Raw genomic sequence first — 26251 nt, 5'->3', positions numbered from 1 at the left:
TAGCATGTGGGTTGCGATAAGCCCATCATAACAAAGGGAGCTGAAAGCCGAGCTGACGACTGGACCTGGGAGACATCATAGCAGAGGTCACGACAGAAAGTGAGCTAACACCTTAAGGGACTCGGTCAAGAGGAGCCTAAAGCGAGCTCCGTAATTGAAGCCAAAGATCTAGGAGAACAGTTGAAGGGTTGCCAACGAAACCTAGACTATATAAAGACGGAGAAGATAAAAGACAAGCGATCTCTTTTCCATATATCAACTTTTGTACTAGATTAAAAGCATTACGTATTCTTTAGCAATCATCTCAAGATACATTCCTTTGTATTCATCATCTTTCAACTCATCAATAAAATCATATTCATTCTTCAAGTTTATTTACGGGATTCAGCCCACGATTCTCATTCATCTCTCTTGACCTAACCTAAATCTAAGAAGTGAAACCTTGTCTCTCACAATTGGCGCCGACTGTGGGGACAAATAATCGAATCCTTTTCTCTAAAGCTTAAAGGATGAATCCATTAGATGGAACGAATCCATCTAACCCCGATCAATCGAACCAGAGCAATAGCTCACCGAACCGCACTGCTCCGGGGGCAAATAACCCGAGAGCCTCCGGAGGGACCAACTTTGGGTCCTCAGCCCTCAATAACCCATCGCATCAATCCGCTCCGAACCAAACGGAAGATCAGCTTTCTGAGATCCGTCGGATGATGCTCCAGTTAGTGGACAAAGCTCAAGAGACCGAGCGAACGGTGCAACAGTTAGCCGAACGGCAGCAACAGTTCGAAGAGATAACCAGATCTCAATCCGCAACGACCCAACCGTCCGTCCACCAGGGAAGAGGAGTCACTTTCCATGAACGGTTAGCCGACCCTTCCTTCCCTAGAGAGCGCCTGAACTTCTCCCCTGATAGCCCAGGTGCAGAAGGGCAGGAACCTGCTTTCCGAACGCCTCGCGCTAGGACAGCTCCTGCGTTTACCCCTCCTATCACCAGCACCATGGGGAGCAATGTAGCTACAACTAGCTCCATGCCTGATCGAAACACCGGTGGGAGCACCCGTTTGCCTCCACCGCCACCTCCTTCCGGGTCTGGAGCAGGAACCAACATACCGTCCGGGGCCAGAACATCAGCTTCAGTGTTTCAAGCTAGGGTTTCAACCCCAAGCACAGACGAATACCAAAGAACGGATGCTGATCCTGCAGCTCTCCGCACTAACCTCGCTCGGAGCCTAAGGACCAATAGCGACCTATTTCGCCAGCTAGCTGGGAAGACGACCGAGCTCGGTCTCACCAGGAACCTGCTCGCCGAGTATCTGATAATGACCCAAATGTCCTTCCCTTCGAGGGACCTGACGCAATTCGCAGGTACATGGAGCGAACCCACGCAGCTCTCCAGAAATTGGGAGCTCAAGTTCACAAGGTAACGAGCTCAGCTCCCGAAATCGAGAGCTTAATTGAGGAGACTCGTGGAACTCCGTTCACCGATAGAATTGCCAACTCTTACATAAGAGATACTCGAAAAATTAAAATTCCTGAATACGATGGGAACGCAGACCCAAAGGCCTATTTAAGAGCCTTCCGATTAGCTATCGTTAAAGCTCACTTCACAAAGGAAGAGTGTGATGCAGGATATTGCAGAACATTTGCCGAAAACCTGATCGGAACAGCCCTCGAATGGTTCTCCAGCCTCGAGCCGAACTCTATAGACAGTTTCGATCAATTGGCTAACGCCTTTATGAAGCAATATTCAACTCACATCCTGAAACAAGCGTCTGAGGCTGACCTCTGGAAGATCAGACAAGGACTGGAAGACTCACTGCGAGTCTACATCGAAAAGTTCAGAGCAGTAAGAACTAAACTCTCGAATCCCAACGATCAGGTAGCCATTGAGGCTCTTAGGAGAGGTCTCTGGTATAAATCAGGTTTCTTCTCGGAGCTAACGCTAAATCCCCCTCCAACCATCGATGACGCCCTCCATAAGGCCTCTAGATACATTACCTTGGAGGAGGAAATGGCAGCATTAGATAAGCTCCACAGAAAACCCCAGAGTCACCCGAAAGGCGAAGCCTCCGATGGAAAGGGACCTCACAAAAGAGGTAGCTCCCGAAATAATCAGACCCAGGGAGAACATTCTTACGTAGTCGAGGAAGACAAGGAAGAAAAACCTGTCGCCGCGACAGCTAAAGCCCCCTGGTCCAAAGGTTATGACGAGAGCAAACATTGCTCTTACCACGATCGAAAGGGACATTCAACCGAAGAATGTTGGGACCTCCAACGACAACTGGCTGCTAAATTCGCAGCCGGAGAAATAAAAGATGTGGACCTCAAAAAGCCACAACCTTATCAGAAGAGAGGTCCCAGAGATAGCTCTCCGAAACGCGAGAGGTCACCTGAAAAAGAAACAGACTCACCACCCCCAGCTCCCAAAAAGAGAGTCGAGATGATCCTTGGAAAGTTTCCACAAGGAAAAAGCCTACAAATCGAGGCCCTCTTGAGTAAACCACCTCCCCAATCGAGCCCTGGCTCAAGGATCGATTACATCCTTGGAGGGTCCGGTGTGTGTCAAGACTCCGTTAACTCTATTAAAAGTCACGTACGGAAAGCTGTGTCAAACACTCAGTCCAAACCGACCAAGCCTGAGTCTAACACTAAGATCTCTTTCTGGGAGAGCGAGACATTAGACCTCGATAGACCTCACGACGATGCCCTTGTCATAACATTAAATATAGCAGGGTACGAGGTACCTAAGCTCATGATCGACACCGGAAGCTCCGTCGATCTTATTTTCTACAACGCACTAAAGGGAATGGAAATAGACGACTACGAAATTGTCGACCAGAAATCCAACCTCGTAGGTTTCTCAGGTGAAACAGCCACCTCATTGGGAACAATTAAGCTCCCAATTATAGCTGGCGGAGTCATGAAAATGACCAACTTCATAATTGTCGACAAACCATCCCCTTTCCACGCAATCCTCGGAAGGCCTTGGATTCATAAGATGAAAGCAGTAGCTTCAACTTATCACCAATGCGTGAAATTTCCAACAACCAACGGAATAGCTACCATACACGGTAGCCAAAAGATTTCAAGGATCTGTTACCTGGGAGGATTCGAAATCATAAAAGAATCCCCCCAATAGCAATTACAGATCCAGGAGAGTCGCGAAATGCAACGAAATATCCGAGGTCCCCCTAAGAACCTCACCGAAAAAGTTAGCATCGACGACTCAAACCCTGAGAAACAGGTGAGCATCGGATCCGAGCTACCTCTCGAAACCAAAAAGGAGCTCGTCGAATTCCTAAAACAGAATATCAAAACTTTCGCATGGACCACCAGCGACATGAAAGGCATAGATGCAAATGTCACCACTCATAAGCTCAATGTAGACCCTACTTTTAAACCGATCAAACAGAAACGTCGTAAGCTAGGTCTAGAAAAAGCCCAAGCTGTCAACGACGAGGTCGATCGACTAACAAAGGCCGGGTCCATCCGAGAGGTACAATACCCCGATTGGCTAGCTAACCCAGTGGTAGTAAAAAAGAAGAATGGGAAATGGAGAATCTGTGTAGACTTCACCGATTTAAACAAAGCCTGTCCTAAGGACAGCTTCCCGTTACCTCATATCGATCGTTTGGTCGAAGCAACGGCTGGACACCAGCTCTTGTCCTTTATGGATGCCTTTTCAGGATATAACCAGATTATGATGGATCCTGAGGATCAAGAGAAAACCGCATTCATAACTGAACGAGGAACCTATTGTTACAAGGTCATGCCGTTTGGTTTGAAAAACGCGGGAGCTACCTATCAAAGGTTAGTAAATAAAATGTTCGCTGGACAACTCGGAAAAACCATGGAAGTCTACATCGACGACATGTTAGTCAAATCCTCAAAGGGGGAGGACCACATCTCCCATCTAAGAGAATGTTTCGAAATCCTCAACAAATACGACATGAAGCTAAACCCAGCTAAGTGTACCTTCGGAGTACCTTCCGGCGAATTCCTAGGTTACCTCGTAACCGAAAGAGGCATCGAAGCCAACCCGAAACAAATAGCGACATTCCTGGAAATGCCATCACCTAAAACGACCAGAGAGGTACAAAGATTGACCGGACGGATCGCAGCACTAAATCGATTCATCTCCAGGTCCACCGATAAATGCCTTCCATTCTATAAACTTCTGAAAAATAATAAGAAGTTCTTATGGGATGAAAAGTGCGAAGAAGCCTTCAAACAGCTGAAGGCTTACCTCTCGGAACCTCCGATACTATCCAAACCTGTAGTAGGAGAACCACTGTACCTGTACCTCGCCGTGTCGGCAGCTGCAGTCAGCGGAGTGCTAGTACGAGAGGAACAAAACGAACAGAGACCTGTCTATTATACTAGCAAAAGCTTAATAGACGCCGAGACGAGATATCCCACCATGGAAAAACTAGCCCTAGCAGTCGTGACAGCTGCCAGGAAGCTGCGACCTTATTTCCAATCGCACTCGATCATCGTAATGACCTCACAACCATTACGGACGATTCTGCATAGCCCTAGCCAATCCGGACGATTAGCAAAATGGGCTATAGAGCTCAGCGAGTACGACATCGAGTACAGACCCCGAGCAGCAGCAAAAGCTCAGGTCCTCGCCGATTTCGTTATTGAGCTAGCATCCGAACATCTAGACCAGGAAACAGAGGTTCCGAAATGGAGCCTATACGTGGACGGAGCCTCGTCAAGGCAAGGCTCCGGTGTCGGTTTAAGACTAACCTCCTCAGCCGGAGAAACCATCGAACAATCCTATAGACTTGGATTTAACGCTTCCAACAACGAGGCCGAGTACGAAGCACTAATCGCTGGATTAAAGCTCGCCCTGAGCCTCGGAATTCGGGAGCTAAACGCCTACAGCGACTCGCAGCTGGTAGCTAGCCAGTTTCACGGGGAATACGAAACAAGGGACGAAAGAATGGGGGCATACCTCGAGGTCGTCCTAAACCTCACAAAGCAGTTTGACAAGTTCGAGCTAACGAGGATCCCACGAGGGGAGAACTCCTCAGCAGACGCGCTCGCCGCATTAGCTTCCACATCCGACCCTCTCGTAAAACGAATTATACCCGTGGAAGGAATCGAGAAGCCAAGTATCGACATAGCTACCAAGGCTGAGATGGATAGCAAACCAAAGGAAAAAATAGAGGATAACAGCCTCCCGACGGTAGCTACCCAAGTTTTCACGACATTCTGGTTCCCGAAAACTAGAACACGCAGCTTTAGAAAGCACACCTCCAGGAAAGCAACCCAGAACCCGGAAAACAACGACAAAAGTGAAGGTACTCACCGAAGTTCAGACTCCCTAGAGCCTAACTCTACGAGTACCTCCGGGGGCACCATCCAGACCTCGGAGCCACTTGTCTATAAAGTCCAAACAAGAAGCCGCACCGCTCTTAAAAACGCATCTAGGAACGCTACACAAACCACAGGGGATAACGAGGAAATTGGAGATATTCCTCAGAACCCAGAACCTACTCCAACGAATATCTCCGGGGGCACCACGGCACCAGGTCCCGAACAGGAATCTCCCTCCTCTCTTCACAACAAAGTTGTAGGGAGAGAAGACTGGAGAATACCGATCATGGATTACATCCTAGAGGGAAAAATTCCACCCAACAAGTGGGAGGCTCGAAAACTCAAAGCTTAGCAGCAAGATACTGTATAATCGAGTCAGCCCTCCACAAACGAAGTGTCTCCGGACCTTACCTAAAATGCGTTCACGGCCTAGTAGCTATGAAACTCATGAAGGAAATGCACGACGGTTCCTGTGGAAACCATTCCGGAGGCAGAGCCTTAGCCATCCGAATAAAAAGACAAGGCTACTTCTGGCCTACCATTATCGCAGATTGTGAGGTCTACTCCTCATCGTGCGACAAATGCCAAAGGCATGCACCGATCATACACCAACCAGCGGAAAAGCTGTCTAACATATCAGCTCCCTACCCATTCATGAGGTGGTCTATGGACATTATAGGTCCATTAGTACCTTCAGGGAAAGGAAAGAAGTTACTAAACCTCCTGGTCCTAACCGACTACTTCACGAAATGGATTGAAGCTGAAGCTTTCCAACAAATAAACAGATTCGAGGTCGAAGGATTTGTTTGGAAAAACATCGTATGCAGGCATGGCGTCCCATACGAAATCGTAACCGACAATGGAGGACAGTTCATATCCCACGACTTCAAAAGTTTCTGCGATAAATGGAACATCCGCCTCACCTTCTCATCACCTCGGCGACCTCAAGGGAACGGACAGGCGGAGGCTGCCAACAAATCAGTTTTAGCAAACCTCAAGAAACGCCTAGGAGCCCAAAAGGAGCTTTGGTCGGAAAAACTACCCGAAGTACTATGGGCCTGCCGAACCACCCCACGAAAAGCTACAGAGGAAACTCCCTTCTCCTTAGCTTATGGGATGGAAGCTGTCGTCCCAGCAGAAACCACCGCAGGTAGCCTCAGACGGGAGCTCTGCACCTCAAATCCCGCAGCTAATAACCAGCTCCTGATGGATAGCCTCGACTGATCGAGGAAAGACGAGACCAAGCCTTGCTTCGCATTCAAAATTATCAGCAAGCAATGGCACGACACTACAATTCCAAAGTAAGGCCCCGACAGTTCGCCGTAGGGGACCTAGTGCTTAGGAAAGTGTTCGAAGGAACAAAGGAACCGGGAGCTGGAAAGTTAGGAACCAACTGGGAAGGACCCTACCGAATTATCCACATAGTACGACCCGGAGTTTACAAACTCCAGAAGGTACGAACCGGGGTACCTGAAATCCGATCGTGGAATGCCACGAACCTCAAAAGATACTATCATTAGGTACCTAAAACCCCTGAACTACGTTTGGCTTGATCCCTTGACTGGGTACGTAGGCAGCTCCGTCATGAGTGCAGCCCCAACCTCTTCTCACCAACCTCCTCACCTAAGCCAAAGGGGCAGGTGTTACCAAGAACACTTAGCCTAAAAATAGTTACTGTGTAAATAATCCGAATCATGTATTCTCTGATATCTGATATTAATAAAACGATTGATTCAGTTTCATAAACATCAAAGGTCTTAAAACCCTCCAAGAAAATTTAGGTCCCCCTAAATCGGGACCTAAGCTCAACAATCTCGAATACATTCAGGTCCCTGAAAACCTGAACCTAAGGTCTTAAAATCCTTAACAATCAGCAAGGTCTTAAAATCCTTAACAATCAGCAAGGTCTTAAAATCCTTAACATAAACTAAGGTCTTAAAATCCTTAACAATCAGCAAGGTCTTAAAATCCTTAACAATCAGCAAGGTCTTAAAATCCTTAACAATCAGCAAGGTCCTAAAATCCTTAACAATCAACCAGGTCCTAAAATCCTAATCAAAACCAGAAGGTCTTGAAACCCTTATCAAAATCGAAAAGTCTTAAAATCCTAAAGAATCAGGAAAATCCCGAAATTCCTCAATTCCATCCGTTAAACTTCAAAGGCCTCGAAGTCCTTCGAATTAACTCAGGTCCCTATAAATCTAAATCCAGGTTCCTACGAACCTGAACAACCAGGTCCCAGAACCTTTCGAATCGGACTCAGGTCCCCGAGCTAAAATCAAGAACTTCTCTTTAAGGTTATCACGACCGAATATCCATTAAGCTAAATGCTTATCATAAATAAAGACTAAAGGTCCTAATCCGACTCAACGATGACGGCACACAACTCATCTGAGATTCGCAATCACTATGATTAAATGAAACGAGGTTAAGTTCAAAAACTTAAAACAGAAATAATAGCCACGATTTAAACATAAGAAAGGGTTTAAAAACCTCCCCAGGCTATTGAAATCCAGCAAGCGTTAAGGTTTAAAGGCCTCCTCAGGCACTAAGTCACAAAACATAACGAAACAAAGCCCTTAGGCCGAAGTCTTAAAAACACAAAACATAAAGTTAAAAGAGCCGTAGCTCTCAATCTTCCTTCTCTTCCTGAATCGGATCACCAGCACCGGCAGGAACTCCCTCATCGACCACATTGCCGTCACCTCCTATTGCTGCCTCGACTGGAGCTAAGTCAGGAGCCATCAAACCCAAATTAGAGCCATACTCCCCAGAAAAGGATGGATTAAACATGTTAATCTCGAAAGTACCTGAACTCTCCGAGATCTGGGGAAGAGGAAGCTTGCTGACCGAGAAGTCAGAGACTTGAGCCTTCTCATACGCAGTTGTCGCTTCTGGTAATAAGGCCACCAATTGGTTGTACTCCTCTTCAACGCTTTGGATCTTGTTGTTCAGCATATCCTTCAAGAGGTCGGCATTAGCTTGGAGCTCCTGAGCGTACACCAAAGCGTCGACCTCATCTTTCTTCCTAGCAAACTTCTCCTTAACACAGACCAGGATCTTGCCGTAAGCTTCGGCGACTTCTTTCTTCCCTTCCCTGACAGCCAGCTTGACTTCAGCTTCCTTGTTCTTCTGGCTATCCCGGGATGAGGCAATGAGTTCACGTACTTGATGCTCAGCTATCTTTCGAGCAGCCTCTAAATCATTGATCCTCCTGCTCTTCACCTGGATATCGAGCTTTTGACTCTCGATCTCTCCTTGCTGAGCATCGGCCTTCGAGCCTAGCCTCGTCACTTCGGCTTCGAGTTCAGAAATTCGAACCCGGGCTTGGTCAAGATCGGTTTTGGCTGCCTTAACCATCTCGGTAACCTCAGCAAGTTCACCAGCATTGGGGGCAGCACACAGAGCATTCTCAAACCTGAGCTGGGCCCTGTTAACAGCCCCAGCCAACTGCAATAAATCCAAAGAAAATATATATATATATCATCGTCTCCAAAGAGAGAGAAGTTACCTTGAAAACCGAACGGAGGCGTGGAGAAAGTGGAAGGCTAGCAGTTAATGTTCACCGCTTTATATCCCATCACCTCTCGAGATTCGGAAAAGTCATTTCAAACCCTCTCCATCTGAACCATAGATTCTGCCAAACGTAATAAAGACCGTTAGATCGAGTAAGCTGAATCTAAATAGGATAAGAACTAATCATTATCTTAACGAAAAGATAAGATCGATAGCTAGATTCTAGCTTCCGAGACAAAGGATTTTATTCGAAAGCTGGGGGCAACTGTTGGACCCGAATATGACCCTCAGGTGAGGTACCGATAAGCGTGAGCTAGCATGTGGGTTGCGATAAGCCCATCATAACAAAGGGAGCTGAAAGCCGAGCTGACGACTGGACCTGGGAGACATCATAGCAGAGGTCACGACAGAAAGTGAGCTAACACCTTAAGGGACTCGGTCAAGAGGAGCCTAAAGCGAGCTCCGTAATTGAAGCCAAAGATCTAGGAGAACAGTTGAAGGGTTGCCAACGAAACCTAGACTATATAAAGACGGAGAAGATAAAAGACAAGCGATCTCTTTTCCATATATCAACTTTTGTACTAGATTAAAAGCATTACGTATTCTTTAGCAATCATCTCAAGATACATTCCTTTGTATTCATCATCTTTCAACTCATCAATAAAATCATATTCATTCTTCAAGTTTATTTACGGGATTCAGCCCACGATTCTCATTCATCTCTCTTGACCTAACCTAAATCTAAGAAGTGAAACCTTGTCTCTCACAGTGACCATATAAATATCCCATTTTGTTTTTATAAAGAAGTCAATTAAGGAGTATACATGCATACGACAGACTCTTCTGTCGTGATTCAATGATTTATACATCCATAAAATACATGCGCGCACACACACACACACATATATATATATATGCGAGAGCGAGAACAAGATGCATGTTCGCATCAATGTGCGTGTGCAAGTTGTGTACTGATGGCCGATGAAAAAACTAATGATCATAAGTAAATTAGAACATGTGTGCGGGAGACAACGCATTAACAGGAATTGAGACTTAATTCTACTAACTCAATACTACAATTTAAACAACGAATTAAAGTCCAAATTAAATAAAGTTTTAAGTTCATTTGACCTCGAATTCTCTGAAACAAACTAAATTCACCTAACTACAAAAAAAGCTATTACATCATTTCAGTGAAACATTTATAAATGAGTGAATTGTACATGAAATGATGAATTCGAAGGCCCCCCTCGTAAACGTGGTATGTCCCAAGTCTTATAATAATGAGTTTTGAGCCAGAGGCTTCTTTGCCTTTAGATGTTAGCTTTTTCTTTTTCGTTTCTTCTCCATTTTTATTGATTTTTTTTTTCACTGCAGCTCCAATTTTACACGTCAATGTTCCTACACGAATTCATTGTTAGATAGTATATCATGATCAGTTCATGTCATAATTGATATGTGAACTGTAACGTGATACTTCTAATTAAATAATAAAAAGGGAAAATCCAAGGCGGCGGTGGGAATTTTTTTGATCCATGTGATATTGAGGTCCAGACCTTATCTACAAGAATTACCGAAATTTATCCAAATGTTTAGTAATAATATATTTTTCTTTAACAACTTTATAAAACTATATAGTGTTAAAACCATAACCCCGCACTATTTTACTGCATTTTAATTGTAAACGTTTTATACACAAATATGTTTTACTTCAAATCGTTGTTTTGTTCAAAGAAATATTCGAAAACAAAATAAATAAGAAGATAACTCTCTCTCTTTTATTAAATCATCCAAACCCATCGAAGGATGAAGAGTTGACGCCACAGTTACTTATAGCTCACGTAAGTTGATAAGCTCAAATATAGTAAGTTAGTAACATGCCTAATCTAACCTAATAAGATGGCAAATCATCCTTGATTCTAACCGAGATAGCCAACACCAAAGATAAATCCCAATAAGTAAATGACATGTACGCTGCATCACCGAAGGATTCAGAAAAGGATAGAAGTTCAGGATGGTTTTGAAAATACTTATTTTCTCAAACAAAACTTGGTTCATAGAAGGTTGTGAGAGTACTGGAGAGTGGAGGGGACATGGGAGACATCAGCAACGGAATCAAGGTGGGGCAAAGCAGTCATGACCAGTGGCGGAGCTACACCTAGGGTAGGAGGGGCTGTCTTGACTCTGGTCAGTATAACTCAGACGTCATGAAGTTCAGGATGGTTTTGATGACAGCTCAGATTCAGGAATGCACAGTGGAGACTACTCTGTCTATAGCTCCCGGAGAAGATCCAACGGAGTCTCTGCTGAGTTCAAAAGGAACAAATCTGAGAACTGAAACTTTGAGAACCTACGGTTCTGGTTCAAAATAGTTGAATATATACTACCTGCTTCACTTTGGACACAAGCCTTAGCATCCCTCATGCTTGAACTCTCTGTTAAGCTAGATGGGCTTCCAACCTAAAACCAATTGGTGATAAGTGGAGTGACCCATCCATCTTGTATATTACTAAGGATCCCTTCCAATATCCGATGTGGGACATTTATCCCTAATACGCCCACTCGAGATGATGGCTCTTTGAGCGTCAATCTCGGATGTTCGGGCAAGGATCGATGGGCCGACTTTGGGCTAGATCGATAATGGATCGGATTGGACTACATGGATCGGGCTCTGATACCATGTTAATTGTTAAGCTAGATGGACTTCCAACCTAAAACCAATTGGTGATAAGTGGAGTGGCTCATCTATCTTATATATTAATTAGGATCCCTTCTAACTACCGATGTGGGACACTTTGTGTCTAATACGCCCCCTCGAGATGATGGCTCTTTAAGCGTCAATCTCGGAATGCTCGGGCAAGGATCGAAGGCCAACTTTGGGCCGGGTCGATGTGGATCGGGTTGGACTGCGTGGATCGGGCTCTGATACCATGTTAAGCTAGATGGGCTTCCAACCTAAAACCAATTGGTGATAAGTGGAGTGACCCATCCATCTTGTATATTACTAAGGATCCCTTCCAATATCCGATGTGGGACATTTATCCCTAATACTCTCTGCACACCATTAGTGTTCTTTGTATGTTTTTGTGTGAGATACATTTAAAGTAAAAATGGACTGCACACAGGACAACATCAAGGAGACGGCGAAAATACTTGTGCAGTAACAAGAAAGCAGTAACATTCAATCATCAATCCATGTGTTTATTCAAGTACAATGAAAGCAATAACCATATAAGGCATGTAGTTGTACAATCAGACCATTCACATACCCAATTGACAAAAAAAGTTCATATAATAATAATAATATTTATAATCTTCTCTTGCATCTCGATGCAATGCAGTTTTGCGTCATTACGCCTGCGTAAGAAGGAACATAGAGTGTCAGCAAGAGAAAAAAAAACCCAACTTATGTTAGGTTGTTTGTTTTCAAAACGTATGTTACCTTGCCACCGATGTTGTTGGATAACCATTCCAGACCTTCGTACAGTCCTTGACCTGAAGTGGCGCTTGTGCTCTGGATGTACCTGTTAGATTGCAAACAAAGACATGAATATTAGAACAAATGAGAAAGGTTTTGATTTTCCAACAACACTTGTTGAGATGTTTATTTACCAGTGACGCTGACGCAGGGAGTGAAGGCCAAGCTTATCTGTGATCTCAGCTGCGTTCATCGCATTTGGAAGATCTTGCTTGTTGGCAAACACCAGCAACACAGCATCACGCAGCTCGTCCTGCACACACAAAAAAAAAAAAAAAGAAACCAGGACTGAAGTTGGTAAGACTTTGTAAATGAAAACATGAAGATTCATTCTAAGGAAAATTCGATATTAACCTCATTGAGTATCCTGTGCAGTTCATCTCTAGCCTCAACAACTCTGTCTCTGTCGTTGCTGTCCACGACAAAGATCAGACCCTGCGTGTTCTGGAAGTAGTACTTCCACAAGGGACGGAGCTGTAAACAAGCAAAAGTATTTACGTTCTACGGAGACATAAGATGCAGAACAATCAGATAAAAATCAACAGAACCGGAGATCATACCTTGTCCTGACCCCCTATATCCCACACTGTGAAACTGATGTTCCTGTACTCCACAGTTTCCACGTTAAAACCTGTAAGATAGATAGATAGTTATTGGTTTATGATATACTCATATCTCAAATTGAAAAGAAAAAAAAAAACAGCTTACCAATAGTGGGGATGGTGGTGACAATCTCTCCGAGCTTGAGCTTGTAGAGAATAGTGGTCTTACCAGCAGCATCAAGACCAACCATCAGAAGTCTCATCTCCTTCTTTGCAAAGAGACTGCTAACAAGCTTGGCAAAACCCAAACCCATCTTGCTTTACTGCACAACCCACAAGAAGACGTTGAAAGAGTCTTAAAACTTATCCAAACACAGAGGTTGTAGCCTGCCAACACTTGATGATCTCGTTAGAAAGCAACTGAGAGATAAAGTTTGAAAGAGATGAGAGACTTTAAGAGATGACTTTTATAAGCGGGAAAATAACGTTTGATTTACGAAAATACCCCTCCGATTCTTCCATGACCGAGTGCTGGTGTTTGACTTCGTCATGTGCTCATGCAGTCAAGCCAATCACTAATTGACACGTATGCAATAGCTTCTTCATTATGTGCGACGAAACGAAACTTTATTCATTGATGCTGTCCGACCAATAGGAAGTTGCCATGTCATTATCAATGTATCTTTTTGAGTATTTCTATTTTTCTTACAGCTTTTTAGTGATGCTGTAGATTCCAATGGCAATTGGGACCTTCGCGGGTCAGGAGTAAGCAATCTGATTAAGGTTTGGTAATCTAGTTATGGATTAGATTGACTAAAGTACGATAGTATATGAAAAAGTTCTATTAAAAAAAATAAAGAATTAATTTATAATACAAAACTGGTTTCAGCTTACCATTTCAAGGTAACAAAAATTTTGTTAGTTTGAATGGGCTAAAGCGAGGGTTAGCCTATTTTATAGTATTTATTTAGTGGAAAAACATCGATTTTGTAAGTTTGACGAAAAAACTCGTTTTGCTAAAAAAATTTCATTTTGCAGTTTTGACGGAAAATTATAAGTTTTTGGGAGAAAAATCGTTTTGGCGGAAAAACTCGATATTTTATGCATGAAAATTAGTTTTTTAAAATTTTTACGGAAGCCTTAATTTTTTTGGATTTGACGGGAAAGCTTAAATTAAGGTTTTGGCGAGAAAACTCGTTGTTTTGGTTTTGTGGTTTTGGTGAGAAAACTAGATGTTTTGGTGGTTTTAGTAAGAAAATTTATTTTGTGGTTAAAGAGGAAAAACTAGTTTTTACAGTATTATCAGGGGAATACATTTCACGGTTTTGTCAGAAATTTATTTTTTGGTTATGGGAGGAAAACTTGTTTTGTGATTTAGACAGGTGAACTGAATTTTTCGTTTTAGGAGGAAAACTCATTTTTGCAATTTTGACAAAAAAAACGTTCGTGGTTTTGTGGAAGATTCAATTTTTTTTTTTTTTTTGGCATTTTGGCAGGATAACTAGATTCTGCAAGTTTAGCAAAAAAAACTTTTTTTAGAAAATGTGTTACGAAGATTTGGCGGGAAGGTTAATTGCTTCTCGTACTATAAATATATGTAGAGGACTATAAGCAGTGAGTTTACTAGCTAAGAAGCATGGGCACACAGATGGTATAGCTTCTTATCGGGTAGTGTCCATACACGAAGAACGTTGGTATTCTCACCACCGCCTATTACAGGCTTTCTTTTGTTGCAAGGACGCGCGGTTTTGTTTGAGTTCATTGTATATCTATCTAAAATAGACCTCTTTCAAACGTTGGCTCTATCACAATACTTCTTTAAACCAGTTGAACATGTTAACATTCAGAGTTTACTTGTTAACTAACTTCACCAAATCTTTACAAGATCATATGGTTGTGTATATTTTATAATTTAATCATCTGCAATACCTATTATAAAAACATCATACATTTGATTTTTATTCTACCCTCCACAGAATTAAAAAAAAAACTTAATTTTAATAATACTTTCACATATTATATTTTTACTATATATCAAATTATCACAAAGCAAATGGATTCTTATATTTTTCTAGCAAGACTGAATTGTAAGATGGTTTGCATAAATTCATCTAACCTTATACCTTTTGTTTTTGAACCATTTTGATGATTACTACTATCATCAATCGCCTAAGAGCTAAGATGTGATGAGAATTAGACAACATCATAATAAAAAGCGTATATGAGTCAATTTGAAAAACATGTCTTTTTGTTTTTACTATTTCAAACAACTAAACCAGAAACATTAAATCCTAAACTTCAAATCCAAGTCTTAATCTTTAAACCCTAAGCCTTTAAACTCAACCCTAAATCATAGTTTGGAATTATCCTTTTTACTAAAATAAAAAATTGGAAAGATTATGTTAAATGAATTACAGTATATTTCATAAAATATTTGAATGGTTTGAATTTTTTCATGTGATGCTAAAATATATGAAAATAGAAGTATTAAGAGAAAGAAAAAAACATAAATAAACAAAATCACTGTTCAAACTTTTGTATAAAAAAAAATATGGGAAACCTAATAATTGCAATCATGATTTATTGGAATTCTGTAAAACCGTGGTTTAAAATCATGAACAAAGAACCGTGGTTTAAAATGACAATTCCCTACAACCGTGGTTTAAAATCATGAACAAAGAACCGTGGTTTAAAATGACAATTCCCTACAACCATGGTTTAAAATTGACAAATGAACCAACCGTGGTTTAAAATCATGAACAAAGAACCGTGGTTTACAATGACAATTCCCTACGACCGTGGTTTAAAATTGACAAATGAACTAACCGAGTTAAAAGTAGGTCAGGAATCAAAAGCTGCCCCAAGTAAAGAAGTCGCTGAAATCCTCCATCTCTAAATGCTTCTCATAACCATACTTTCTTAACACGTAACTTCCAGCCTTGAATCCAGCGGCCTTCCATGCAAGATACAGTTCGAGGCAAACCAAACCAGGCAGACGTTTGGGAGAATTGTCAAATGAGTCGAACCAAAGACCCGTCGTATAGGCCGCAGGAAGCAAGACGCTGCATATGGCAAACAAGTCTTCTTTGGTAGCCGGCAAAATGGAAAGACTGTCAACACTTTCGTTCCACCCCGAATTGAAGGATTCCATGAGAAACGTCATTGGAGTGTTGAGAAGTATTGTGTTCGGATCTGATTCTTCGACGAGGTTTGCTGCAGGAGGAGCTGATCTTCCCTGATTGATAGAGTTTAGCGTAATCATCTGAAGCATCACACAGAACGATGAACAGGTTGACTCCACAGAGCTCGTAGAAGACCCTGAACCTGAACCAGACCCAGACCCAGAACCTGAATCTGAACCACTCCCTGAGCCAGATGTTGATGAGCTCTGCTGCCACGTTCCATATAAACATTAGCGACTATAAATCAAGACAATGCTACAATCCAAAAATCTTACCTTTGGAGAGTCAGACTCAGTCTCGCTTAGCCACTTCTTCGAAGGCAAAGGTTCAGAAGCATCTCCATGTTCAGTAAAGCAGCTTGGCATCTAGAGATATTACAGATTCAGAACCACAATCTTCAGTCCTTGACTTGATAACAAAGCTTTCAAAAGAAAGTAACAAACCTTTGGAGACACAAACTCAGGCTCCTTGCGATCCATCAATCTTGGCCACTTCTTCGAAGGCAAAGGGTCAGAAGCATCTCCATGTTCAGTAAAGCTTAGCATCTACAGATATTACAGTTCAAAATCAGAACCATATAAACATTAGCAACTATAAATCACAAAACAATGCTACAATCTAAAAATCTTACCTTTGGAGAGTAAGACTCAGGCTCGCTTGGCCACTTCTTCAAAGGCAAAGGTTCAGAAGCATCTCCATGTTCAGTAAAGCAGCTTGGCATCTACAGTATATTACAGCTCAATATCAGAACCACGACCTAGACTATATAACAAAGCTTTCAAAAGAAAGTAACAAACCACCTTGAGAGGCGATGATGATTCAGAAGTATCAACATGATCAATCAAGCTTGTTATCTACACATATTAGTAGTGATCAAATCAGCAGTTCAAATTCAGATCCACGATCTATAGACTAGATAAGGAAGAGACTAACAAACCTTGAAAGACGATGGTTCAGAAGTATCTCCATGATCAGTCAAGCTCGTTATCTACAAATATTAGTGATCGATCAAATCAGCACGACGATCTAAAGCCTAGACACGGATCTACAGAATAAACGAAAATAACCTTAGAAGACGAAGATTCATCACCATCTCCGAGACCGTTTAGTATCTACACACAGGTTACGGATCAAATCACCAGGACGATCTATCCTATATAAAGAATCTCCAATATAAACGAAACTAACCTTCGCAAAAGACGAAGAATCTTGATCGTCACCATCTCCGATAGTGATCGAGCTTAGCATCTACAATTAGGGCTCGAAATCAACACCAGAGTTCAAAGAAACTGGAAATAGGGAGAGGATAAGCACTAAGTATTACCATGCTGATGACTTCCTCGTCCGCCATTGTTATGATCCTGAGAGAAGCAAACGAGAGTGAGAGCGATAAATGGGTGATCGAATTAGCGGGAAGATGCAAAAAGTGGTGCTTTTTCTTGGGCTTCCCCCTCTTTAGAATAAGCGCGTCTGCTACTAATGGGCCTATTGCCCATTTATTTGCTACTTACTAAGCCCATTTTAGTTAACTTAAATCATCTAGTTAGCGTGTAAATGATTTTAATTTTTTTCAAGAGTTTCTTTCGGTCTTTGTTTTCTGAAAATTTGGGCTCTATGACCGTAAAAAAATCTATAATTTACTGCATAACTAATTTACCTAACATTCCTATATACGGCTTTAGATTTATATAATTATACTGTGCTACCCCTTCCTACAACAGGTGAAACTTGAAGCGAAAAAAATAAATAAATAAAAATCTTAGCTATTATCTATAAAAAGTACATCCCTTCCCATCAATTATTTCAACTTTCTTTGATAACTTTTGAGAAACTAAAAGTTCTCCATCGACGGTTTTCTCCACCTATTCAAACTCATTGTTTTCTCTACTCCGTTGCCGCCGGTCAGCCTTGTCTGAATTTATTCGCCTTCTCAAAGTGCGTTGCAAAGGGGATATCGTCTCCCCTTCTAAAATCGATTGCGAGAAGACGTCGTTACAGTCTAATCGGCAAGAAAGAGCAACTCCTTCACATTAACGATTCGTATGAGATATGTTGCGATATTGTAAGTTCTCGGTTGTGTGCCTTCGATTTTATTATTGTGATGATCTTTTCCCCTATTTGGGATATAGTCGTCCAAGTCTAATCGAAGTTGTTAAATCTAACCCATCGTTTCTGTTGCATATCGGATCTGGTAGGCCGAGGTCAACGAATTGATTTAGAGTTGATTTTTTTCCAGATGATCGTACTCATATGTTTACTGCCAAGTATGGGGTTAGTTATGTTTGGAATCGAAAAAAACATATTAAGGGTAGAACTATATTGTATGACTATGCTATGGAAAATGGAATTGTTTAAACTATTTTATTTGCCCTTGTATGTTTCCACTGAGTCACTTATGCGTTAAATTTGTTTGTTGCCTATGCATATTATTACGTCTTACCTGATTTTTTTTTTTATTTTGATATATTGTACGTTCTATTTCACATGTACTTTTCTAACTTTTCTAGAAGGATCTTTAACACCTTTACCTTTTGATTGTGTGTCTCAGGTTACAAATGGAAGATTTAATTGTTCGAAACTGGATTTAAGCTAGCTAGTGAATATATTCTCATTTATGTGTAATGGTGCAATGTGTATATAAATGGAAAAAATTATGTGCATGTAAATGGAACCATCGTAGATATGAAATGGAATGTCATATATTTATTAGGAACGGCAATAAAACTTAGAAGAACTGCAAATTATTTCGTTAACCAACTCACACAAATGTAGACTTCTTACAAACTTCTCTTAACCTATAAATAATGACATTCCACCGGTTATTTCATCCTAAATTTACTATTTTTTGTTCTATTCTATTTGCCGAACTTATAATAAAAATATGAATTTACAAAATATCGATAAAGATAAAAATATCGATTGGCTCTAACAACGTTTTTAAAAACTGTTTTCTCAGATAATATTGATAAAGATAAAAATACGTTTTTGTTTGATAAAGATTTGTTTCCCATAACAGTAAGGAAAAAAAGACGAACAATCTTTGAGGGTGTGGAACGAAAAACAGAGCTGTTTGAAACAGAGAGTTATTGTTATGTTGCAAGCTTACACAGCATCACACTTGTTGGAGAGACGGCTTGAACGCTTCGTCTTTCCACTTGTAGAAGCATGATGAGATGTTGTCTTCTTTTTCCTCTCAACCTTATTGGCCTTTTTCCTTTCAGCATCCAGAAGAACTTTGAAGCATTTCATCTGTGATTAAAAAGACATGTAATTGGCGATAGATTAAGATTAATAGTGATTATCAGCCTCCTAGTTAGTACGTCAAAGTTTGTAAAGACATGAAAAAGTTTATCGAGAGAGGTACCTTGGCATACCCAAAAGCAATCTTGAGGGCTTTTCTTCCCTCAGAGACAAGTTCTTCATCATCATCATCATAGTTCAGACCCTGTTGGAAGGGTAGTGAGTTAAAAGCGTTGAGCAATAATGCCAAACGAGACAGAGAGGTCTTTTACCTGAGACCTAAGCATTGATTTTCCAAGCTTTTTCAACACTTGTTTGTCATCCACAAACTTCAAGAGAGCAGCAGGACAAGCGTCTAACTCAGCTAGAATGGGTTCAACTTCAGGATCTTTTCTAATTTGGGCAACACGCTCAGCAAATTCCTCCAGTGCTCCAGGTTTCCCGAGATTCTCGAAAGACGCACGAGGATCCTGAGACAAAGAAAACGAAATTATCATCCGGATCATCATCATCATCGTCGAGCTTATAATAATGCACTAGTACCTGCCGCGCGTGATCCTCAAGGCGCTGAAACATTTGCCCCATGTTGCTCAACTGTTCTTGATCAAACTTAGCGGCTGGATTACATCTGCTAAGCTCCAGGATATATGCAGGATCCTCACGCATTTTCTCACCAAGTTCTCTCGCACAAGTCTGGTGTTTTAAGCCAAGTAGACACAATAAACCATCAACAAAAAAAAAAGAATGAAACCTTTCAATAACCCAAAACAAAACATGTAAGAATGAAAAGAAAAGAGAAGTTACCTCGAAATCTTCCATAGCCTTCATGGCTGGGAAATCCAAAGCATCGAATTTAAGGGCAGGCGAGGTAATTTTACTCGAATCTGCCGAGAAGAAGAAACAAAACCACCCAATCTTTAACAAAACAAGAATCGCATATGACTAGTACGCTTTAGATCGAGACAGCAAAAGTACCTGGACAAGGAAGAGTTCTCTCTGAACATGAAGCCATCGCCTGATCTGTCTGAAAACCCTAGAAAAAAAAATTCACAAAGATCCACACAGACTTTATTCAGGTGGTGGAGACGATATATACCTATTGAAACTCAAATCGAACGAGGAAGACGAAGAAGGGATTTGCAGAGGAAATTCAGAAAAGAAGATATTTATAGGTTCCTTCTTTTAAAAGTTTCCCAAAAGTCATAATTAAAAATATATTAGGAGTAAAGATATCATTATTTTGACAGAGTTACCCTTAATCATCTCCATCTCAGCGGCACATTTTGCACCCATCTTCAAGCTACTGGATCTGTAGTACTTGATGTTGTATCTGGTTTTCAGGGTATACCTCAGACAAGCATGTTTGAAGTCCTCAGCATCTGAAAATGTCTTGCCTAGCTGAAGGAGCTCCTCTGGATCAGTGTCTTCTCTGTAAGCTTGCGCAGGTCTCATGTCCTCTTCATTCTCATCATCTGATGACACAGGATCAGGGATTTTATCATCATCCCATGCATCATCATCGCCTTCGTCTTCATCAACCTCACAGTCATCATTTTTTGCTTTATCACCAAAATAAAGACTCAAATCTGTACAACCAACTTCCTCAATGCCAGCAATACCGTTCTCATCTTCCCTACCATCATCACCTATATCCCCAAATTCCTCAATCTGGAGAAATTCTTCTCTGTCATCACCATCATCACCTAGACTTCTCTCCGAGTTTACCTTCTGCTTCTTCGATTGTCTAGGAGACACAGGCGACCCGCCATATGAAGTTCCCCGCCTTGTCTTCTTCGCAACTGTTGATGCCAACATCTCAGTCTCTGGCCATTCTTCTCTGTCATCACCAGAAGGAGCCACATTTACCTTCTGCTTCTTCGAAATCTAGGAGACAGAGTTGAACCACGCCTCGTGGCCTTCACCGGAGATGGCGACCATATGAAGTTCCCCTCCTCATGGTCTTCTCCGGAGATGACGCAGGCGACCCATATGAAGTTCCCCGCCTTGTCTTCGATGCCTTCGACACCTCTGTAGATGCCAACATCGATATCCCTTCAACGCTTTTACGAATCCTCGATCTCTCCGACGATGACAAACTCACAGAAGCATCGCGCTCTCCACCCTTCTTCGACTCTTGAACTCTTCGTCACTCCCGGAATCGAAATTCCTCATCGCTCCAAAAATCATTACCTCCCTTCCATTCCTTGTGAACTTCGTCTTTACCATCTCCTCACCATTACAAGAGAAATACCCAAATCGATTTGAGAAATTAGGGTTACGTTCAAACACGGGTTTCATTTTGTTTGATTGAAATCAAACACATCTTTTGATCAATAAAAATAAACATGTGTGATAATCTTCCGAAAAGTCCACTAGCTCAGTGGCAAAACCCCCTTAGGACCACGAGTGCACGGGTTCGAGTCCAGCCAACAACAATTTTAATTAAGCAAAACGACGTCGTCTTGAGATTTTGTGTTTAACAAAACAACTGAATGAAACGACGTAGTTTCACTAAACGGCAATAATTAACGGTGAGTTAACACTGTCTTAACTGTCGGTTAACAGTGTGTTAATCTGGTTAGTCAACCGTAAGTTTGTGAATTAACTAAAAAAGTCAACAAAAGATCTGGGTTTTATTGGTCAGGTTCGAGTACAGATTTTTTTGGCAATTTCCGCAAAGTTCAGTGTTTTTTTGGCCGATTTCTCGTTTTTAAAGCGTGCAGACTTGTACTTCAGTCTTCAGCTTTCTCGAACTTTTCTTTTTGACCGATCGATTTCACTACATGTATCAATCATGTGATCCTTTTAGGAGGTGTTATCGAATAGGGTAATTTAATAGAATTAAATGTAATTTAAATCCAGACCTAAATCTATTGGTACTAGACTTGGATATTTAGTAGATAGAATTTAAATTCATTGAAAACTTCTATTATTTAATATTATTTAAATTTTGTTTTTTTTGACGTCATATTATTTAAGTTTTGTTAGAATTCAGTAAATTTTAATAGAATTCATTGTATCCTTTTAACTAAAAGTCTAAAACATATCCTATCTTTTATCAATATTTTGAAGGAAAGGGGATTGAATATCTTTTCCATCAAAGTACTTGAATACTTAATTTTGAATACTTTCCAATTCCTCCTATTCAATAACACCCACTTAAACTTTTTTATTGCTTTTTCTATTGGATCGTTGCTCTGGTCAATTAAAGAATATATCTCTTGTTTTGAATGAGATAAGAATGTTTTGTTGAATGTGTTGATCCCATAATCATGGAAGCAAAAGCATTGTCTAAACACTGTCTACAAGGCTCAAGACACAAATTCGCTAACAAAAACCAAACGAGATTAAACTCTGCCCTCCACCATTTGAGCTCTCTAATAGCGTTCACTTCCTATACCTTATAGGACATTGTCGTGGCTCACACGTTACCCTCTATTAATATTCACATTATCGTGGATCACACATAACCCTCAGTTAATTTACACACTATTATTGGTTGACATCTCAATTTTGATGCATTTGACACAGGTGATCATAATTTTTATATCAAAATTTGGCAAGATGGATTAGGAAGCTTTCAACAAAATTCGAGAATGTAGCAATTGAGTCTACAGGTGCGGTATGTCGAAGAAAGTTAGATATACTTCTCACTATTCCACTACCTCTTGATGAAATAACCACCAATAAGTTTCTAGGATTGTCAAGTTTTTAAGAAAAATATAAAGCAGTTTAAAAAATGAAATTAACAAATCCTAGTAATAGTACTCTAGATCCATCCCTTAAGCGCAAGGGTCCATCTGAATCAGCTTCAACACCTGGAGCTGGTATTATCCAGCTCAGTGGTCGGAATTTGACTCTCTGAGGTTTTTGGTGCGCTACAAAAACAACAAAAAAACGATACATGAATATACAGAAGACATAACCATTTCTAAAACAGAGAGTTATTGTTATGTTGCAAGCTTACACAGCATCACACTTGTTGGAGAGACGGCTTGAACGCTTCGTCTTTCCACTTGTAGAAGCATGATGAGATGTTGTCTTCTTTTTCCTCTCAACCTTATTGGCCTTTTTCCTTTCAGCATCCAGAAGAACTTTGAAGCATTTCATCTGTGATTAAAAAGACATGTAATTGACGATAGATTAAGATTAATAGTGATTATCAGCCTCCTAGTTAGTACGTCAAAGTTTGTAAAGACATGAAAAAGTTTATCGAGAGAGGTACCTTGGCATACCCAAAAGCAATCTTGAGGGCTTTTCTTCCCTCAGAGACAAGTTCTTCATCATCATCATCATAGTTCAGACCCTGTTGGAAGGGTAGTGAGTTAAAAGCGTTGAGCAATAATGCCAAACGAGACAGAGAGGTCTTTTACCTGAGACCTAAGCATTGATTTTCCAAGCTTTTTCAACACTTGTTTGTCATCCACAAACTTCAAGAGAGCAGCAGGACAAGCGTCTAACTCAGCTAGAATGGGTTCAACTTCAGGATCTTTTCTAATTTGGGCAACACGCTCAGCAAATTCCTCCAGTGCTCCAGGTTTCCCGAGATTCTCGAAAGACGCACGAGGATCCTGAGACAAAGAAAACGAAATTATCATCCGGATCATCATCATCATCGTCGAGCTTATAATAATGCACTAGTACCTGCCGCGCGTGATCCTCAAGGCGCTGAAACATTTGCCCCATGTTGCTCAACTGTTCTTGATCAAACTTAGCGGCTGGATTACATCTGCTAAGCTCCAGGATATATGCAGGATCCTCACGCATTTTCTCACCAAGTTCTCTCGCACAAGTCTGGTGTTTTAAGCCAAGTAGACACAATAAACCATCAACAAAAAAAAAAGAATGAAACCTTTCAATAACCCAAAACAAAACATGTAAGAATGAAAAGAAAAGAGAAGTTACCTCGAAATCTTCCATAGCCTTCATGGCTGGGAAATCCAAAGCATCGAATTTAAGGGCAGGCGAGGTAATTTTACTCGAATCTGCCGAGAAGAAGAAACAAAACCACCCAATCTTTAACAAAACAAGAATCGCATATGACTAGTACGCTTTAGATCGAGACAGCAAAAGTACCTGGACAAGGAAGAGTTCTCTCTGAACATGAAGCCATCGCCTGATCTGTCTGAAAACCCTAGAAAAGAACAAAAAACAAATTAATTCAGAATGCCAACAATTTTAAATCGAAATATCATCCGATTAATCAATCAAACGGCGAAAGCGATACCCTAAGCGAACAAGGTAGAGACGGACAAGAGATTTGCAGAGGAATATAAAGCCAAACACGCACGCACACATCCAAACAGACAGAACAGTTGTTCTTATATAATAAATAATTATCACTAGATTCATAACAGTAATGGGAGAAAAAAAAGTCCATAAAATAATAATGATCATTAATTTGCATAATTATCAACAGGGAGAATAATAATGATAATAATATTGAAACAAATGGAAAAGAGGAGACAACTCTACTACTGAAAACGGAAGGGTATATATACGAAGTACACAGTTAAATGAAAATATAATAATGATCTCCAAAAACCACAAATGGAATTTGCAGATAGATTAGATCATTAGATTAATGGTGAATGTCAAGTTGCTACCTTCTTTATAGTATGTAAAACGTGCTAGGTAATCTATAAGTTTGTAAAAGACATGAAAAGGCCTTAGAATACATAATATCGATGAACACACACATACGTGAGCAGTAGGAACATGACCGCCTAACTCCGCAAGAATCGGTTCAAGTTCAGGATCGTTTATCATTTGAACCACACGCACAGATGCTTGCTCCAATGCTGCAGGTTTCCTGAGACTCTCCTCCAGAGGCGCTTGAGGATTCTGAGACAAAGAAAGTGAAATAATCACCTGGTGAGGATCGGATCATGGTTGAGTTTATAGCAATAGACTACCACCTGTAGTATGTGGTTACGAAGATTCTGAAACATCTCCTCAAGAGCAGGTAACTCAGAGTTTCTCCCCTGTAACCATGCGGCTGGCAGAGAACTACGAAGCTCCTCAGATGACTGCATATATAAACAACCTTTCAATCACCCGAAACAAGGAAGATAATAGCAATAAACACACACAAGAGATAAGGTAAGTAGTTACATCGAAATCGACCATATCTTTCATTCCTGGGAAATCTAAAGCATCCAAATTCCTTTTAATTGAATCTGCGGAGGAGAAGAACCAAAACCACCGAATCTAACTAAACCGCTTCCAAATTGAGATAAACAGCCATTGGATACGATTCAGATCAGGAAAACAAAAGGTACCTTGAGAAGGAACAACGTTCTCTGAGATTGAAGCCATTATCGGATCCGATTCAAAACCCTAGAAACGAAAGTTAACAGAAAAAAAAAAACATGATACACATACAGATCTTATTCCGGAAGCCAAACACGCATCAATGAAATCAAAACATCATCCAAAGAATCAATTCGGGGTGGGAGACGTCACGATACCTATCAGCGAACGAGGAAGACGAAGAAGCGACTTGCAGAGGAAAAATCAGAGTAAGCCAACACACGCGAAACGTACTCACACAGTTATCTTATTTTTCCCTCTTTTATTTTTAGTCTTATTAATTAAATAAGCTCTTTTAAATTTTTTTACTTGTCCAACTTTGGGCCTCTAGCTTCTCAGAAGGCTGACAAATCATTTGTACCATCGGGCCCAAACCCACTAAGATCTGCTGGTAACTTGGATCTTTCTTTGATTTGCCTAATACAAAAATTTGAAAGTATTTTCATTAATTAAATCTTTATTGTTGCTTTTTAATGGAAAACCAATATGTGTCACTAAATGGTTCTTGACCTAAACCTAAATTATGTAGTCAGATCCTTATTTTAAAGATTACATGAAGCAATAACAAGATGGATCTAAAAAGAGATTTTTCTCAATTCGTAGATTTCTCCCTTACAAATTCTATTATAGATTTCTTTTTAAGATACTATCTAATT

General features: G+C 40.8%; 5 protein-coding genes across 6 annotated transcripts; all 5 read right to left on the bottom strand.

Annotated features, from left to right (window-relative positions):
- Nucleotides 1-7717: 7717 nt before the first annotated feature.
- On the bottom strand, nt 7718-9368 carry LOC125588604. Of its 2 annotated transcripts, none has more exons than XM_048760115.1 (2): nt 8136-9368; nt 7718-8048 (listed from the first exon to the last, which is right to left on the bottom strand). In XM_048760115.1, exons 1-2 carry the CDS (start codon nt 8683-8685, stop codon nt 7957-7959), a joined length of 642 nt encoding a protein of 213 aa, XP_048616072.1. In that variant the 5' UTR covers nt 8686-9368; the 3' UTR covers nt 7718-7956. The 2 variants fall into 2 exon arrangements, with proteins under 2 accessions (XP_048616072.1, XP_048616071.1); XM_048760114.1 differs by having other exon boundaries at nt 7718-8054; nt 8136-9356.
- A 2619-nt stretch (nt 9369-11987) lies between these two features.
- On the bottom strand, nt 11988-13303 carry LOC106446497 (ADP-ribosylation factor 2-B). The gene is made up of 6 exons (XM_013888242.3): nt 13028-13303; nt 12880-12950; nt 12674-12793; nt 12454-12572; nt 12284-12365; nt 11988-12198 (listed from the first exon to the last, which is right to left on the bottom strand). Exons 1-6 carry the CDS (start codon nt 13173-13175, stop codon nt 12193-12195), a joined length of 546 nt encoding a protein of 181 aa, XP_013743696.1. The 5' UTR covers nt 13176-13303; the 3' UTR covers nt 11988-12192.
- Nucleotides 13304-14437: 1134 nt separating this feature from the next.
- On the bottom strand, nt 14438-18099 carry LOC111206725 (dentin sialophosphoprotein). Its single transcript, XM_022703992.2, has 9 exons — nt 17368-18099; nt 17232-17291; nt 17111-17155; nt 16981-17031; nt 16844-16897; nt 16675-16764; nt 16487-16588; nt 16319-16408; nt 14438-16249 (listed from the first exon to the last, which is right to left on the bottom strand). Exons 1-9 carry the CDS (start codon nt 17392-17394, stop codon nt 15710-15712), a joined length of 1059 nt encoding a protein of 352 aa, XP_022559713.1. The 5' UTR covers nt 17395-18099; the 3' UTR covers nt 14438-15709.
- Nucleotides 18100-19005: 906 nt separating this feature from the next.
- Nucleotides 19006-20420, bottom strand: LOC106446496 (ankyrin repeat domain-containing protein 2B-like). The gene is made up of 6 exons (XM_013888241.3): nt 20259-20420; nt 20088-20167; nt 19827-19976; nt 19556-19753; nt 19408-19488; nt 19006-19292 (listed from the first exon to the last, which is right to left on the bottom strand). The coding sequence occupies exons 1-6, from the start codon at nt 20293-20295 to the stop codon at nt 19146-19148; spliced, it is 693 nt and encodes a 230-aa protein (XP_013743695.1). The 5' UTR covers nt 20296-20420; the 3' UTR covers nt 19006-19145.
- A 2488-nt stretch (nt 20421-22908) lies between these two features.
- LOC106446495 (ankyrin repeat domain-containing protein 2B) lies at nt 22909-25859 on the bottom strand. The gene is given in 12 exon segments (XM_048760113.1): nt 22909-23161; nt 23251-23393; nt 23509-23638; nt 23640-23854; nt 23928-24077; nt 24189-24268; nt 24360-24417; nt 24987-25127; nt 25202-25312; nt 25398-25462; nt 25565-25622; nt 25754-25859. Coding segments are annotated over 11 exon segments (1197 nt in total). The 5' UTR covers nt 25602-25622; nt 25754-25859; the 3' UTR covers nt 22909-23094.
- Between the last annotated feature and the right edge of the window lie 392 nt (nt 25860-26251).

The sequence above is a fragment of the Brassica napus genome, chromosome C6 (assembly GCF_020379485.1).
Source record: "Brassica napus cultivar Da-Ae chromosome C6, Da-Ae, whole genome shotgun sequence".
In the NCBI taxonomy this organism is placed as follows: Eukaryota; Viridiplantae; Streptophyta; class Magnoliopsida; order Brassicales; family Brassicaceae; genus Brassica; species Brassica napus.
The sequence above is the reverse complement of the archived record's forward strand: the minus strand, read 5'-3'. Positions and strand labels throughout refer to the sequence as shown.

Bases quoted from the DNA above. Each gene is read 5' to 3' on its own strand.
- LOC106446496 (XM_013888241.3), bottom strand. From the start codon at position 20,295: ATGGCTTCATGTTCAGAGAGAACTCTTCCTTGTCCAG. The intron at 20,168-20,258 runs GTACTTTTGCTG...TCTTCTCGGCAG, and splicing joins GAGAACTCTTCCTTGTCCAG to ATTCGAGTAAAATTACCTCG. The intron at 19,754-19,826 runs GTACTAGTGCAT...TCTTTGTCTCAG, and splicing joins TTGAGGATCACGCGCGGCAG to GATCCTCGTGCGTCTTTCGA.
- LOC106446497 (XM_013888242.3), bottom strand. From the start codon at position 13,175: ATGGGTTTGGGTTTTGCCAAGCTTGTTAGCAGTCTCTTTGCAAAGAAG. The intron at 12,951-13,027 runs GTAAGCTGTTTT...TCTATCTTACAG, and splicing joins CACCACCATCCCCACTATTG to GTTTTAACGTGGAAACTGTG. The intron at 12,366-12,453 runs GTAAATAAACAT...GCAATCTAACAG, and splicing joins TCCCTGCGTCAGCGTCACTG to GTACATCCAGAGCACAAGCG.
- LOC111206725 (XM_022703992.2), bottom strand. From the start codon at position 17,394: ATGGCGGACGAGGAAGTCATCAGCATG. The intron at 17,292-17,367 runs GTAATACTTAGT...CCCTAATTGTAG, and splicing joins ACGAGGAAGTCATCAGCATG to ATGCTAAGCTCGATCACTAT. The intron at 16,589-16,674 runs GTAAGATTTTTA...TAATATCTGTAG, and splicing joins CTGAGTCTTACTCTCCAAAG to ATGCTAAGCTTTACTGAACA.
- LOC125588604 (XM_048760114.1), bottom strand. From the start codon at position 8,685: ATGGTTAAGGCAGCCAAAACCGATCTTGACCAAGCCCGGGTTCGAATT. The intron at 8,055-8,135 runs GTACTTTCGAGA...CTCCTGACTTAG, and splicing joins CCAGATCTCGGAGAGTTCAG to CTCCAGTCGAGGCAGCAATA.